General features: G+C 47.0%; 1 protein-coding gene across 1 annotated transcript in view; it reads left to right on the top strand.

Annotated features, from left to right (window-relative positions):
- Positions 1–861: 861 nt before the first annotated feature.
- The window catches only part of SH3BP5 (SH3 domain binding protein 5), a 73,403-nt gene continuing 56,730 nt past the window's right edge, over positions 862–17,534 (top strand). The window contains exons 1-2 of the mRNA XM_087430579.1: positions 862–1,155; positions 2,895–2,957. Of these exons, the coding sequence (XP_087286705.1) occupies positions 1,021–1,155; positions 2,895–2,957 (198 nt within the window). The 5' untranslated portion in view covers positions 862–1,020. The remainder of the gene's footprint in view (positions 1,156–2,894; positions 2,958–17,534) is intronic.

Below are 17,534 nucleotides of genomic sequence, written 5' to 3'. Positions count from 1 at the left end.
ACATGCCCCTTCGTTCTTTGCACTTTAGTGATGTCGAGTTTGCCAGGCAAGCTCTGCCTCCCTACTTACTCAGGGTGGGCAGGAAACCTCACCAGTTCATAAATCCTTGGACAGGGTGTACCCATTAACAGAGGTAACACTTAGCCCCTCCTTGAAAAGGCTGTACCCACCCACCCACCCACATCCCTGATCAATGGATTTTCCATGCTTCCTGGCTATTCAGGTAGGACCATGCCACAACACTAACGCACAGCTGTTTGGGTGTGGAGCTCTGCCCAGCGCGGGTCACAAACTTTGGACAAAGAATCCGTGCCTGGAGCTGCAGCTGGCTCCCCTTTCTGTACTTTATGTCAATGTGAGCACGTTACAGTTGCCTTTTCTGGGGAAATCTTCAAGTACAATAGATAGAATTCCCAAGATTCAACCAAGGGGAGAAACGTGCTTTGGGTGTATACAGGGGTTTGAGGAGTCTTGAAACTGGCCCAGGGTCACTGAGTACAGGCTTCTAAAGGTGATTTCAGAGACTGGAAATACCCCAAACTTTCCTTCCATACAGTCAATTCGCCTGGGCCGAGGAGGGAGGGAGAAAGCTGCCGGGAGAGTAGGTGGCCAATGTTGGGTGGTTTGTGATATTCGGGCTGCTAAGAAGGGGTGAGGGCTCTCCTATTTCCCCACGCTAGAGGATTTCAGAGGGCTGGGGTTTTTGTGACGGAGGCCTGGGTTACTGGGACCTGCCGAGGAACAGTCGGAGGCGCGCGGAGGGCGGCCCGGCGGGACGAGGGCGGAGCGGGCGCCGCTGCGCTGACAGCCGCGGCAGAAAGGGGGCGGCCGCGCCCATTTCCTCCGCTCCGCCCGGGCCGGAGGGATCCGCATCGGCGAGCGGCGCCTCCCGGGTGTCGGCCCCGGCGGCTCCCGACCGTGCCGGGCTGTGGCGAGACAGCTCCGGCCGAGCCTGCGGCGAGTCGCCGCCCCTCCGGACGCTCCGAAGTCCCCCGCGCGGTTCGCATTCCGGCTGCCCGCATGGACGCGGCGCTGAAGCGGGGCCGCTCGGAGGAGCCGGCTGAGCTCCTGCCGTCTGCCCGGGACTTGGAGGAGGAGGAGGAAGAGGGGATGGAGCAGGGGCTGGAAGAGGAAGAAGTGGACCCCCGGATCCAGGTAGGGCGCGCGGGGGGCGCCCCGGATCCCGGCATCTACACTTATACCTGCCCGGCAGCCCCCAGTGCCTGCGTTCCGGGGAGGTGGTGGCCACGTAGGTCTGGGGGCGAGAAGAGAGCGTCTAAATACCCCGTTTCACCTGGTTCATGGGGAGGCTGCAGTGCCCGCGTGGATGCGGCCTGACTCTATTGTGGGGCTCCCCCTCGCAGACCCCTGGCAGGATCCGGGGGTCGCCGCAGCGTGCCCAGCGTTTCGGGCGGATGTGCAACAAAGGGAAAAAGGGGGCGGGGGCGCCATGCGGGTATGGGGGTACCCCCGGCCAGGCTCGCGGCGCCGCATGCATTGCACGGCTGCCTGGCCCCGGGAGGAGGGGTGGGCCGGCCAGGGTGGGCGCCCGACTCCGTGGGCGGGTGGGCGAGCCGGGCAGGGTGGGCGTTGTCCGCCCCTGCAGCGTGGGCTGGCACCGGTGCCCTGGGTTTGGAGTCCCCACCTGGCGGAGGTGCCCGGCCCGAACCATATTCCTCCTCCTCTGATTCATTGTTAGCAAAACTGAAGGGTTTATTGTCACCACTGGCTCAACCCTCCGCTTGGCCTCAGATGCTTTAAAGCCCAGCTTTTCCTTGTTACGAGGCCGGGTGTGAACAGAAATCAGGGGCAACTGATGCGCAGAGCTGATGCGGGGAGAAGGCGAGGGGATTGGCCTGGCTTTCTGTGCCTCCATTTCTAAGGTAGATGATTAAAAAACAATTTCCAAGCCGAGATCTAGGAGTGACAGTTTAACCTCTTCACCCTCGAAGCAGAAAGCACAGCAAATCCCCTTTCCAAGAGTCATTTTTCTACCCTTTCCATAAATCATTTTTTTTTTTTTTAATATTGCTTTTAAGCATGCTCTGCAATTTCTGGAGCCCTAATTGGTTTTTCAGTGCACAGGTCAATTAAAAGCTCATTTAACTCAGCTGTTGCTGTTTAAATGCATTGTTTTGGCAGATTAGCAAGATAAAGATCAGGTGGAAAAATCTGCATTAGGAATTCTATTTAAAATAATCAGTTTGGACTACTAAATCTTGTTTTCTTGGTACAGGAATTCTGTTAACAAGACCCTTTGTTTGTAGAGTAAAAGTAGTTAACTTCATGCGGGTACTTTTTACAAAGGTCAGTTTGTACATGTTTATTTAAAAGATCAGGATTAAAGCTAATTTTTTTATTTAAAAAAAAAAACCAGTTAGGTAGGTTGAATAATAGGCAGTTTGAAAAGATTTTCGTCTGTACAGAAAAATACTCAACTGCTGATGAATCAATGCCAGAATTCTGTCCTTGACTAAATCATTTCACTAGGTTTATACTTTTGGGTTGGCCTTGTTTATTTTCTATCATTGTCTTTTCTGCAAATTCTTGCTCTATGGCAGAAGGTACTGTTTTGATTTGGCCCCTACACCATTTGTAACAGGTGGGTTTACCTGAAGGCACATACCTGGAATAAATATTTGCCCGTTTAAGAGAAGACAAGTTCCTAGGACCTTAAGACATTTTCAAAAGGGACACCATCAAGAAAAAGGCTCCAGAGATGCTGCCGTTCCTTTGCTCTTCCAGCCAAGGCTTAACTATTTTCCTTGAGAATTATCTGAGTCCTCCCTCTTCCTACCAATTGTCCTGGAGTAATTCTCCAGGTAATGGGCTGAGTCATGCCGGAAACAAAAGACGAAGCCCTTAAATCTTTTTTTCTGTCTCTTCTTCCTTAGGGAGAACTGGAGAAGTTAAATCAATCCACGGATGACATCAACCGACGGGAGACTGAACTTGAGGTACAGAAAGCTGGGTCCCTGTTGTTGGTGAGGTGGTGCAGTCCCGCTGACACCAGGCTGGTTAATTTTGTTTTAATAGCTGGCGTCCCCTCCTCGGAGTTGAGCAACAGCCTGCTGTCTGACAGAATAAAATACACCACTGAGCCCAGCTTGTGGGTGGAACACATGTGGATCCAATTTCACATGTTGTTTTTCATCATGGAAGCTCTGTGGGGCCAAAACCAAGAGCTTTACACTCGCGGAAGCCCTAAAGTTAACGCGTCTGTGGAAAAGCTGGACGGACTGGGGGGAAAATTAGCTGAACTCTTTAGTGGAGAAGAATGAATGAGCTCATAAAAATCTCTTAAATATTTTAGGGCAGTTCCTTACATTTGTACTTGGAAACATTGTGTGTTTCCTCAGACTTATACCTTTTTTTTTTTTTACCTTTCCTGCACTAATAATTCACCCCTTTCCACTTCCCTGCTCATTTCTTTAGTGTCTGCTTGTGTGTGGAATATAATTATCTTAATGGTAAGGAAAAGCTGTTTAGACTGCGAAGAGCTTTCCTGCTGGGAAAAATCTTGGGAGACTAGAAGTTGATTTGAATTTCATGAGCATCTTTCAACCTGAGTGTAAACAGATTAGCATTCTTCACAGCCACCAATTAGTCCCCATCCCTTTTCAGTGGTGGTTGGTTTTACCCCATCAGCAAATATGAACAAACCCCGCATATATCTGAGAGCCTGTGAATGACTCTGTCAGAGAGCTGAAGGAATGCAGGGAGCTGTTGGGAGGACCTGTTTCTGTAGCAGAAGAAATGGTAGGGAAGGTGAACAGGAAGGGCAGGAAACATCTGGTCCCTGGAGTGTGGGAGATAGGAATATAATCTATCATCAATACAATGGCAGCCTTGATTTCTGACTGCATGGCTAGGCCCTGGAGGTACCAAATCTGGATGTGGCAATGGGGATTAAAAGCTTGCTGCTCCGGGCTGTGTATGAAGGGTTATGCTAACCCATCTATTCTGACTGTAGGTATCCATGAGCACTGGCTGCCCTTCTTCCCAACTGAAGTGAAATCTGTGTGTTTATTGAAATTTTTTTCACTTATGATAAATCGAGTCTTTCTGTTGGGCAACTGAAATCTCTCAGAATCTCAGATTTCTAATACATTGAACAGCAACAGCAAAAACCCTATCATTTCTATAGGGATTTAGAGTTTACAAAGTATTTTTACAAGCTTTATCTCCTTCCATCTGGTCACAACAGCCTAGAGCTATGCTGTCCAATATGGCAGCCTCTAGCCACATGTGGCTGTTTGAATTTAAATTAATGAAAATTAAATAAAATTACAAATTCAGTTTCTCAGCCACAGTAGCCACATTTCGAGAGCTCAGTAGCCACCGTATTGGACAGAGCAGGGAATGCTTCCATCATTGTGGAAAGTTCTACTGGACAGCATGGGCCTGGAAGGTAGGGAAGGTGGGGACTACCTCTTCTCCAGGTGAGGACACAGTGGTGCAGTATCTCACATTCAGTGATGTGGCAGAGCCAGGTCCTTTTCATGTCCCCTCCAGCTCTCATATTCTGCCATCCCAAATATGAATAGATAAATTGGAAATAGTCTTTTTTTTTTTTTTTTTTTTTTTTGCAAAGAAGCAATTTATTCATTCAACAAATATTTGTATGCCTACTCTATGCCGGCCACTGTTCTGGTAGCACTTACCTTCTGAGGGTAAAATTGATTCTCTTAAACTCTTTTTTATCCCAATTTCCAAATCCTCTTTCTGAATACACTTAGGTATTTGTGTGTCACAGGAAGCCATGGGACAGGTGTTTCCTGCCTTGCTCTGGAGAGCACTTGGCAGCAGCAAAGAGAGGTGGTCAGGGCTGGCTTGTGTTGCTAGCTGACCTTTACGTGGTATTATTATAACCAAGATGGATTCATAGAAATATAATGTAAGCTATATAAGTCACTAAAACTTTTATCTAGTAGCCACATTAAAAAGTAAAAAGAAACAGCTGACATTAATTTTAACCTATTTTGTTTAACCCAGAATGTCCAAGATAGTATAATTTCAGCATGGAATCAATATAAAACGGTCATTGAGATATTTTGTGTGTATTTTTGTACTAAGTCTTCAGAATCTTGTGCCTATTTTACACCCAGACCGCATCTCTCTGGACTGGCCACATTTCGAGTGCTCAGTAGCTGCATGTGGCAGCAGGCAGCCCTGGTCTAATAGGTGTTTCCGGTCAAACTCACAAAGGAGCTTGTAGATGCTTGTCATGCTGCTGGAGCCTGGAGGAGAGGATGGTGTCAGTGTCTGCAGTGGGCTGTGTTCCTTCGGCCAACCCCTGGTCACTAACGTTGTGTCATGTGCCCTGTGGGCCACTGCAGATTTGTGGGTGAATGAGACAGACACAGGCCTTGTCCTCAGGGAGTTGACGTTTTAGTGGACGGTGAGGAGTGGAGAGGTGGCTGATGACTGATTGTAATAACTACAATAAAAGAGTGATGTGACAGGGGCTCTAGGATAGGAGTCCGCAGAAGACACCTGAGCAGAAGCCTGCAGAGCAAGAGTCCGTGTGCACAGAGGAGCAGATGGAGTGAGCGTGGGGGTGGACGAGGGGAGCGTGCCAGAGGATGTGGGACAGGAAACAGCCGTGTTAGTGTACAGTCCATTCTCATGGTGCGTGGTAGTTGTTTTCCACCAAGTCACTCTGAACACTGAATTAGTGAACACTGAGCCGTTGCTCCCAGAGGGGAAATATTGTGACCAGAAGCTCTCAGTTCCCGGTCACAACATTTCAGTTCCTGTGAGCCTTTGGTCACGACATTTTCATCAACCAGTCAACACATAACCTTGTTTTATGTGTGTTTCTGTTTCAAGACACCTTATTTACTATATATTGTTGATTCATGAACATTGAACTCACGGCCAGCAGCACTGTGACTCATGCCTGAATGAAGCTCATCTAGCACACACGTTTTCTCTGTAAGGCACATCACAGCCTTGTTGGGCTTAGGACCACTAGACAGCACTTCAGCACCAGGCTTGGAGGCCATTTTAAACAGCAGAATCACCGACAGAAGGCACGGAAGTGCAACTACCGTGGCACTAAATGGACCGTGTAAAGGACACTTGTTCACAGGCTGAGCGCTGGAACAGGAAGGCAGAGCATCTCTTTGTTCACCTTGGTGGAACGTGCTCGCGGGTGACTCAAATTTTTTAGCACGCTGTGCGTGTCCACGAATGACTGTAGAGGCGCCACGAGTATTGATTTTGGAGTTACAGATAAATATTAGTGAATAGGCAAATTCACAAATATGGAGGGTCCACAATAATGAGAATCGACCGTGTATGATTTTGGAGCCTCTAGGGAGGGTCTCTTGCTGTTTGCATTCCTTTCCCTTTGGGTTATGATCCGGAGTGCCCAGCACCCCCTGACTTTGTCTGACTCGGACTAAGGTGAGCTGGTGACCAGGTCTGTGGCAGCTGCTCCTTAGCTCATAGACTGGAGCACAGGTGTCTCTGGGCAGCCATAGGCCGAGGCGCAGGCCTGGGAGTCACCTTTAGTATCCCATTCTGTGTCTTGGCTGTGTAAATCGGAGATTACCAAAGGGCCTCTGGGCGCCAGCCGCCTGCCATGGCGTCAGTTGGATATCTGCCCCTTCCTGCAACCTCGGTTCTCCTCTGACCTTGTTTGAACAGCATTGCATCCGCTTTGCACTCTGATTTATGTTGAGAGAGCCAGCCTTTTCAAGCTGTGGAAGGGAGTAACCTTTTAACCAGAGAGGCCCTTGGATATAAGCCTGATGTTTCAAATTAAGAAAGCATATGTATTTTCCCACAGGGACATTGATTAGTCCACTTAATTCCTTGAGTATTTTTTGAGCAGCAGCTATGTGCTAAGGACATTTTTAGGTGACGGGGAGAGAGCAGTGAAGAGAGTGGACAGAACTCCTGTCCTCCTGACGCTGACGTTGTGGAAAGAGAGGAAATGCAATAAACAATTAAAATACACAGTAGGTTCCATGGTGATACGTGCCAGGGAGAAAAACAAGGCAAGAGGGACCAAGGCCATGTGGGTATTTGGGGGCGAGGGGAGGGAGGGGGATGCAGTGTTATTATAGTGGGCGGGGAAGACCTCCCTGAAAGCATGTCTGGAGAGAGTGAGCCTTGGGCCTATGTTGGGGAAGAGCATTTCAGCTAGAGGGAACAGACAGTGCTAAGCTGGGAGTGGGGCTTGGCCTAGCTGAGGACCAGCAAGACAGGCCCAGTGTGCTGGGGGTGGGGTGAGCGATGGACAGAGGAGAAGGAGAGAGTCAGATGAATGGGTCATTCAGTGAGTGACAGCCCTGTCAGGTGAGGCAATGCAAGCAAATGTGCTGATGTAATTTTACAACATATTATATAGAGCTATCTTTTTTCAAATGTTTGTTAAAACAAGATGCAGTACAGGGAATTTCTAAATCTCATGGTAATCAAGATTTGCAACCTCCCATGCGAATGATTTATTTTTGACCCTGATGTGTAGTGTTTTTATTCCTCCCCTTGCTTGCTCTTAAGGCAGCTATTCAAGGGCCGTGAAATGGTCCGAGAGGAGGTGGAAGGACATGGCCAGGCCGAGTTACCCACATACAGCTTTGCCGAGTAATCAAAAGCTCACTTTTTCAGCCTGCCCTTCCCCAGGGAGGCAAGAGCAGTTAATTGTAAACGTTCATGCTCTTTCCTCACTGCTTGGGTGGTGATGGTGTCTGGGCAGACTTGTTTGGAAAAGCATTTGATTCTGGACATCTGTGCTCCCCGAACTTGCATAAGGCCTGTACGCGGAATCTGCCTTGTACTCCCTCCAGAAACCAGCAAACATTGTCTCTTAAAAAAAAAAAAACAATACTGTTTTGAGCTTGGAAACTCGGGGATGGGAGAGAGAAGGTGGGAGTGAACTGGAAGCAGCCTGGCCTCTCTCTAATGAATTATTAACACAAGTCAGGGGAAGAGAGCTTCTTTTCTGAAAGGACACTGTTGTCACATCTTAGTACTTGCTCCTTCTAGACCTGTGTGTGTGTGTTGTGTGTATGTGAGTGAGTGTGCACTAGGGGACAGCCCTATAAGACTTCAGTTGTGTTTTGAAGATAGCTCTAGAGAGTGTCTGAAGTGATAAATGGACGAGGGGAAGTGAGGAATAACTGTTCCTTGGAGCTAGCACCGAATTCCAGGCCTGGTGGCAGGCTGCTTGTCTGGGCTGGGAGGGGACCTGACCTCTTTGTACCCAGGTGAGATCTGGTTCAAGTAAACATTGGCCTGGAGACATTCGTGTAACAAACACTGAGCCCCTCCTGTGGGCTGAGTCCTGTGAGAGGCCCTCAGTAAGCCCTCAGACAGTCCCTACCCTCCCAGAGCTTGGCGTCTCCTGGATTCACGCGTGGAGTTATGAAGTGAGAGGGATGTGCAGGGCCCTTTGGGAGCCAAGGGAGGCTTTGTGGAATAGGAGGCATCAGAGTTGAGGCCTGGAGACCCCAAGTCATGTGGGGGGTCAGTTAACATCTGGTGACACCTAGAAGTGGAGAAGAAGAGAGCTGACAGGACAGACATCACCTGCAGCTGGAGCAGTGTTGGGGACCGGGAGGGGGCCCTTGTGATGGGATGCTTCGGCCATTGGCTGCTTGTAAAGATCAATGCATTTTTGACGTCTTTACTGGGTGCCTCTGGGTGACCCGAGCTGGGGCTGCTGCTCCTGTCCCCACAGCTCTGACCTGAAGTTTGGTCGTCAGAATGGTAGGACTTCAGGCTTTCTGCTTCAGTGATGGTCCCCCCACACTGCTGTTGGGGTGTCAAGGGACAGTAACTTTTAACCCAGCAATTGCACTTGTAAGAACTTATCCCAAGGGAATAACTGGGCAAGGACGTAGGTCCAATAATGTTCATTGCAGCATTGTTTAAAAATGTTGGGGGGCGGGGCTGGCCCAGTGGCACAGTGGTTAAGTTTGCGCACTGCACTTCAGCGGCCCAGGGTTGAGGGGTTCGGATCCCAGTTGTGGACCTACACACTGCGCATCAAGCCATGCTGTGGCAGCGTCCCATGTACAAGGTAGAGGAAGATTGGCACAGATGTTAGCTCAGGGACAGTCTTCCTCCCTGCCCCCCCAAAAAATGTTGGAAAGTTATAAATCTAAATGACTGTCAGTAGACGATTGGTTAAATAAATGAATACTATGCACTGGCGATGGCTGATAGAGTCGAGGCCTTAAAATGATGGCACAGCTTGTTATTAACATAGAAAGACATCTGAATGGAAGAAAGCAGATTTCAAAAGAGCATGTAGTATGGTGGTATTCTAAAAAATATGTTTATATGCATAAAAATGCCTGGAAAAGATTACACACCGGTTGTTCTATCTGGTGACAGAGAAATGATATTTATTGTCGTTATACTCTTCTATATTTTCTGAATTATTTGCATTGAATTTGTATTACTTTATAGTCAGAGAGGAAAAAGAAAACCCAAAGCCATGGCGAAGGTGTGGGTGGAGGGAAGACTGGTCTTGGCATCAGGTGACGTGGGTTAGAATCTGAGGTCTGCTGACTGGTAGGGGCACTTGGCCCCTTGGAGCCTGAGTCACCACGTCTGTGAATTAGGGGTGTGATTCTTGCCCACGTCCCTGGGTGGCCCGGAGGACAAGAGGAGATACTGTGTGAGGAGGTGCTTGGATAACTGCCCAGCCTGGGTGAGGGAGAGGCCTCCTGCATGCGGGGAGCACCGAGGCCCCCTGGGTGCCTGATGCAGAGAAGGCTCCTACGAGATGTCTGGTGGAGCCAGGCCCGCTGTGGGGTCTGGCCATGGCTCTGCTCTCCTCCCCCAGGCCCTGCATGATGTCTCTTTGTCAGAGACTGGCTCTGGGCAAGGGGCCAGAGAGAGGACTTGTCCAGGCCAGGATTACAGCCAATGGACTTTGCAGTCACTGGAGCAACAGGGCTTCACTCTGTGGCTGGTCTGCTGGGACGTAGAAATCAATTTGTTTCCCCAAGAGCCGTGCTTTCTTAGGGTGTGTCTTCTCCTGGGATTTGTCTGGCATATAACAGGTGCTCAATAGATATTTGAGTGAATGAGTAACAGCAGATTGCCCCTTCATGGCTGTGTGACCTTGGGCAAATTACTTAATGTCTCTGGACCTCATCCCAATGATGGTGCATAGTGAGGCATCAGTGAATGTTATTGGTGCTGTTACTGGAGCAGGGCAGGTGAGGGCTGCAGTGTGATGGACTTGTGTCCACCCTGGAATGCCTTTCCTGCCTGTTTTGGCTCTTAACTGCCTTTCCACAGTAATGGCCGCTAATGATGACAGTAAGTGCCTACTGTGTGCCAGGCTGTTCCAAGCACTTTGTGGACATAAACTCACTGAACCCTCATAACACCTTAATGAGATAGAAAATATCATCTCCATTTTGCCGATAACAAAACTGAGGCACAGAGAGTTCCAAAGTCTTGCTCTAGAGCAGTTGCTCAACTTTAGCTCTATTGACATTGTGGGCTGATAATTCTTTGCTGTGGGGGGGTGGGGGGGAGGCTGTCCTGTGCATCGTGGGAGGTTTAGCAGCATCTACTCACTAGGTGCCAGTAACAGCACCCCCCACACCAGTTGTGAGAGCCAAGCACGTCTCCAGACTTGTCAGTGTCCCCTGGGGTGCAAAATTGCCCGTGGTTGTGGACCACCACCCTAGATCAGTGCCATAAAAGTGTGGCAGCCTCAGCAAGACAGAGGAATTTGTTAGACTTGCAGAATCTTGGGCCCCACCCAGACCTACTGAATCAGAATCTCTGGGAATGGGGCCCAGGAGGCTGTCTTAACCAGCACTACCTGTCTCATGAATATTCATCGGGCTGTATTCTGATCATTTGTTTACTTGTCTGCCTCTTCCACTAGACGGGCCCCTGCAGGGAGGGGCCGAGGCTCCCTTCTTTGTGCCCCAGCACCTCATGCAGTGTCCACACACAGGGGTACGATGAATGTTGCAATGAGTGGATGTTAGTTTGTAGTTAGAATCAAACGCCCTTGTGGACTTCTGGCTTGTGGCATTGTCACATACAGCGTCCTGCAAAACAGGCAGGTCCCTTTTCCGTAGTGCCCTCTCTGGGATTGCCTTCGTCTCCAGGCTATTCTTAGGCAGGGCCGACCCTGGGCACAATCGCGGCACTGGTAAAGCACGACCTGTGTTCTCCTTCCCCTCCCCAAAGTCCCTTACTTACAGAGGTCATAGCTCATGAAAGCGAGATTCTGCCCTGCTTGCAGAGGCTAGGGTTTTAAGAGTGGCCTTTCACATTAAAAAAGGATGGCACGTGTGGATATAGACAAATGGTCATGATCTGTTTAGTGGAAAAAAATTAGGTAATAAAACTATAAAGTATATATAAAATTATGTGTGTAGTGTAAAACCATATATACATACAGTAAAAGAATATGTGGGGGCCGGCCCGGTGGCGCAAGCAGTTAAGTGCGTGCGCTCCGCTGCGGTGGCCCAGGGTTCGCCGGTTTGGATCCCGGGTGCGCACCGACGCACTGTTGGCAAGCCATGCTGTGGCAGCTTCCCCATATAAAGTGGAGGAAGATGGGCATGGATGTCAGCCCAGGGCCAGTCTTCCTTGGCAGAAAAAGAGGAGGATTGGCAGATGTTAGCACAGGGCTGATCTCCTCACACACACACAAAAAAGAATATGTGCATATGAGAGAAAAAAGGTCTAGAACAGAGTGATTCATAGTGTGGTCCACAGACTGAAATGCTTGTTACCAACTAAAGTGAAGTAAATACAGAAATCGAGACTCTAGAAATTTTTTTTTTTTTTTTTTTTTTTTAGCAATTTGACATTACTGTGACATCCAAATGGCATTTCATAGCATATTTTTATTGTATTCTACACAAGTGTTGATTTGTGGTGGGTTGGGGGGAAAAAAGATCCATTACCGCGTAGTTTGAGTAGCATGGCTCTAGAAAAATGTACTCTCAGATGTTACTAGTGGTTATTGCTAGTTGCTAAGAATGCTGGTGGTTTTTATTTTTCATTTCTTGGTGTTTTATGAATTATTTACAATGACCATATTCTATCATTTTCATAAGCTGGGGATGGGGGTGGAGAATGAAGCACTATTATAAAAAGATGTCTTTATGAGTCAAAGAAATAAACTTCTATGGAAGGAATTTTAGGAACTGTGAAGGCTGGTGGGAAAAAATGTTCAGATTGGTAGTCTCTGCTGTAATTGTAGTAAACCCTGCTGTTGGGTTTGCTTGGTGAATTACTGTATTGTTAAGCTCTCATTGTGGTAATTCATGGAGGGATGAAAAGTGCTTTAAAGGCATTTTAGGATTGTCTGCGGCCAAGAAACCCTCATTTATACACTTATTTGCAAAATACAAAAAAAAAATCACCAAGATATAATAGTGGAAAATATTCCAAATATTAAGAATATTTAGATATTCAAACTTAGTTACTATATGTATTTGAGTCTTAGCATTGTTTCTAAATGTATAAAGGCTAGTAGGCACATATAGGCTCTCTTGCAGCATCATTCACATCAGCAAAATGATACCAGTATGGGCTGTTGACTAGAACACAGAAGTAGCTATCTAATATTGAAATGGACTCTATTGCCTTAAAAAAAAATCGGATGTGTCTTCCTTTTAAGCTCTAAAGACCAATGAGATAACACATAAACTTTCCTGGCCCCTCAGCTGGAACCCATCACAGGAACGTAGGCGCTTGTTATTGTAGTATAAGCAAACTTTTGTACAGTGACATGATTGAATCCCCAGGTTTATCCAAGATGCCTTTCCTCTGACTCTAAGATGTCAACGGGTGTCCCCACCTCGAAAAAAGACAGGCCATGAGGGTCGATGGATTCATTGCTGTCCCAGTGTTTGATAGACTCTTCAAACCCACAAGTTGGCGGAGAGCTGTGGTCTCTATGGACTGGAGCCTTTTAATATTTAGCTGTTATTCTTCCTTCTGAGCGTTTATTGCAGGGATTTTTAATGGATTGGGGTGTGTGTGTGTGTTTTGGCTGGATGAATTAAACATCTATTGAACCTCATCCTTTGGCAGGCATCCCAGTTGTCTTTGCCTAGTCCTCGTCTTTGAGAATTACTTAATCTGCCTATGGCCACATAGATGTTTCCAGCAGTAAAGACTACATCATTTTTATGCAATGCATTTTAACCAAGAGTCCCATGATAATTTGCAAAGCAGCTCTTAGAGAGCTCAGAATCAGCTTCTTTCATTTCCTTAAAGGAATTTGTTCTATTCTTGCCTGATTTTTCCTTTGCTGTGTTTTGCTATATTATCTAAGAGATATTAATGTTTGCTCCAACAGAAAGAAACTGCTAGTAGGGAGACAATGAGAGGAACATCCGCTGTTTATTATAACCACCGCTGAGCCCACTTAATATAAACTCTTTTATTGTTTGGAATCAAACTCAGCCGCAGCATGACGAATGGGGTTTGGTGTCTCCGTCCACCCTGCTCTTTTGTTGCCAGCGTGCAAAAGGATCCAGCTTCATTCTGATAGATTTGAAGCCTACAGCTCTAATGTTCTATTCCCTGGTTTTTGGCTTTATTGGAGGAAGAGATGAAATGGGGGTGTTGTCCTTCCTCATTGTTCTGGTTACTATGACTACCTAACAAATTACCCCAAAACTTAATAGCGTAAAACAACTTCTTTATTTGCCCATGATTTGCGGGTCCGGAATTTGGAGAGGGCTCAGCTGGGTGGTTCTTGCTTGAGGAGTCTTATGCGGTTGCAATCAGATGTCAGCTGGGGCTGTGGTCATCTGAAGGCTCGACTGGACTGGATGCCCAAGGAGGCCCGTTCCCCTGCTGGCAGTGGACACTGGCTCCTGGCTGGGAGCTCTGCTGGGGTTGTCAACCAGAGTGCTGACGTCTGACCTTTCCAGCATGGCGTTCTCAGGGTCTCTGACCTCCTCGTGGTGTCTGGCTTCCCCCACAGTGAGCGTCCCAAGATGACCAGGTGGAAGCATCACAGCCTTTTCTGTCTGAGTCTTGGAAGTTCCATAGCAGCACTTCCCTCGGATTCTATTGGTCCAACGGTCACGAGCCCACCCAAATTCAAGAGGATGGGACATAGACTCTATCTCTTGGTGGGAGCAGAATGGGTGGGTGCCAAAAAATTTGAGCCACATTTTAAAACTGGCCCTCTCGTGGTGGTGATGTAGAGACGGTGACTTCTTTTGAGGTCTGCAGGACATCCGTTTTCCTTAACTTCATAAACAAGCCCATGTCACAGCGCCTTCTCCAGTTGCTCTAGTGGGTAACCAGCCAGCAAAGCAAGGACTTTGGTTCACACTCCCAGTGACCCTTAAACAAGCCAGCAACAATAGAAGCAAGAGGGAAGAGATTTTAGCAGTGCTGTGGGTCTTGTTATAGGGAATTCTTTGCCGCTTTGCCCATTTCTTAAAAGTTTTGTCTGAGAGAAAATGGTGCCGTGGCTTCAGTTAGAAAAAATTAGTAGAGCCTAGACGCAAAAGTACAATAGCCAGGCAGACACTTTATAAATTCAGGGAGAAGGTTCTAAAGCATCTTGAACAGCTCTTGACACCCTGCTTTCTTTCCCTGCCGCTGGTTTTGCTGGCATCTCCACTGGGGAAAGAGAATCTTGGGATTGTAGGTATTGGCTAGCAATTGGATCTACTCCCCAAGTTAGAGCTTGTTAAAGCAAATGTTAATGATATGAAACATGGGGTCAAAAAAGTGTAGGAAAACTTGTTTTGGAGCTGGTAGAGACTTAAACTACAAAGCACGTGATGGAGGAGAAGCACGGGCTTTTCAGGAGAACTGGATTTGAGTTCTCCCTCTGTTCCTTATTAAGCTGTGCAGTCTTTGCACGGTTTTTAACTTTTCTGGGTTTTCCTTTCCTTCTCTCTAGAATGAGAAGGGCAATACCTATCTTTCAGGGCTGTTCAGCATTAAATAAGGTGATATTTGTAGAGTGTCTGGCGTGGTACCTAGCATACAATGTTCAGCAAACGTTGGTTCTTTCCTTTCAACACTTTGCCGTTTATTGAATATCAGCACCTGTGTAAAAACCATTACTATTTTTTGAAAGCTTGTTATATGCTAAGTATTGTGCTAGCTGCTTTGTATAGTTTATCCTACTAATTCTCTCAACAGCTCTAGAGGACATTGATGAGAAACAGGCACTGAAGGATGGAGTCAGTTCTCCCGGGTCACGTGTCCGTGGGTGGGGGAGCCAAGATTTGAATCCAGAAGTCTGAGGCTGGAGCCCATGCCCTTAAGTAGTTTTGAGATGTGTGTTTGTGGGTGTGGAGGATACATATGCTGAGGTCCCCATTGAGGCTGGTGAAATGAAAGAACCCTGGTCTAGGACTTGGGGGACCAGGTTTTCAATCTTTGCCCTGACACTCACCAGGTGTACGTCCTTGGGAGAGGAACTTGACCTCCTGAGGCTTCAGTTACCTCATCTGTGAGATGGGCCAAGGACTTTTCCAGCCCTGTAATTGTATGACTGAGATTTTGATTTTAATCTAGCCATGCGCTGAATGAATTATGAATCACCCTCAGTTTTGAAGATGGGGAAAATACAAAAGCTCTTCGGTCAGTCTATGCTGCAATAGACTTAAAATTTTATTTTTATTGAAGTAGTACTTGCACATGAAGGAAAGCCCCTGAGAAGTTTTAGTGAAGAATGGAAGTCCTCTGCCTCATTCCTTCCCACCCCAGTTCTACTCCTAGAAGCAATCACTTATAATGTTTTTAGCCGTTTCTTCTGATGGGTTCTTCTGTGTCTCTAAAGTTATAGCAAAGGATTTTGACTTTGGTTCTTTTGCATTTTGTGCCCTCCTTTCTTTGCATTTTGATGCGCTATCAAAAAAGTCAGGAGGAAGGTTATGCAAGCGAAGCGAGACAGTCAGCTCCCTGGAATGCTGTGGTGGGTGGATGCAGCTTCCATCAGAGGCTGCACTACATGATCTCTAGAGCTTTCCAAGGCTGGGTCAGGAACTCTCCATATTGCCCTGATTCTAAAACTCGTATTAATTATAAAATGGACCTTGTATTGCATAACAACTTGGGTGGTGGTTGAAACACTACCCCTGATAAAAGTGCATATCAACTGTATTATTTGTCTAAAATGTAATATTTGGGAATTTTTGAAAAAAGTGAGTCTTGAGCTTGAGGAAATATGTTAAAATAAGCCTCTTGGCGTAAACATGGAAGTGGTCCACTTGTGGTTGAACTTGGTAAAATGCCATGGTTTCTGAAATTCTACATCCTCTTACACAAAGAATCCTCTGAATTTAAAAACACATGTTTGGCCATGAATGAAAAAGCATTGGGTCCTGTCTGTCTTTCTAGCTCTGTGTGTGTGTGTGTGTGTGTGTGTGTGTGTAGGGTTCTTATGTAACTTCAGCCCCTCCTCCAGGGCCTCGTAGGACTGACCCTTGTGCCTGAAGGTTTAAAGAACTTACGGGTTTTTTTCTTTTGTGGTCCCTTGGACCTTGGGCTATTTGAACATATTTTTTGTAATTGGTTAAATTCCATTCCAGTGATACATGCCTATGTAACATCAACAAAAAAGATGAATTGAAAGTGAGTCTTTTCCACATTGACAGATATTCTACAAAATAACTGGTTCATGTTATTCAAAAATACCAAGGCCGTGAAAGACAAAGACTGAAGAACTGTTCCAGATTAAAGGAGACTAGAGAGAGATGACAACTAAATGCAAGTGCAAATCCTGGTTTGGATCCTGGACCAGGAAAAAGACTTTTCCTTTACTATAAAAGACATTAGTGGGACAGTTGATGCAACTTGAATGAAGTCATAGACCAGATTAATAGCATTGTATCATGTGAATTATCTGATTTTGATCATTCTGCTCTGGTTATGTACGAGAATGTCCTCATCTTTAGGAAATACGTGCTGAGTATTTCAGAGTAAAGGGCATCATGTCTGCATCTTACCCTCATTTTTTTCCAAGTCGGCAATTATTTTAAATTAAAAAGTTAAAAAAAAAAAAAAAAAGCCTTTCCCTCATTCCTGGACCTGCCAACTGCCTTGACTCAGCCTCCAAATGGCAGTCCCTCGCTTGGCTGTGGAATCTTGACGATGGCCAGAGCTTCAAAGGAAGCTGCGTGGTCCAGTCCGGCTGGACAGCTGTGGCGGGCTGCAGTGTTCCAGGAGATGGGACTGGGTGCTTGCCTGCTTATCTAGGAACATTCTATAGTCAAATCAGAGTTGTAAACCAGAGCCCTTCTGCCTAGGAGGAACTTAGTGCCACTTAGGCCTAAAAAAAGCTCCAACACCTTTGTTAACCTCAGTAGAGGAAAACTTGCAGCAGGAAACCGTATTGACCACCATCTTTTCTTTTGTGAGGAAGATGAGCCCTGAGCTAACATCTGATGCCAATCCTCCTCTTTTTGCCGAGGAAGATTGGCCCTGGGCTAACATCTGTGCCCATCTTCCTCTACTTTATGTGGGACGCCGCCACAGCATGGCTTGACGAGCGGTGCATCGGTGCACGCCCGGGATCTGAACCTGCGAACCCCAGACGCTGAAGTGGAGCG

Source organism: Ceratotherium simum, chromosome 5, assembly GCF_057802395.1.
Source record: "Ceratotherium simum simum isolate JZ-2026a chromosome 5, ASM5780239v1, whole genome shotgun sequence".
NCBI lineage: Eukaryota > Metazoa > Chordata > Mammalia > Perissodactyla > Rhinocerotidae > Ceratotherium > Ceratotherium simum.
The sequence above is the reverse complement of the archived record's forward strand: the minus strand, read 5'-3'. Positions and strand labels throughout refer to the sequence as shown.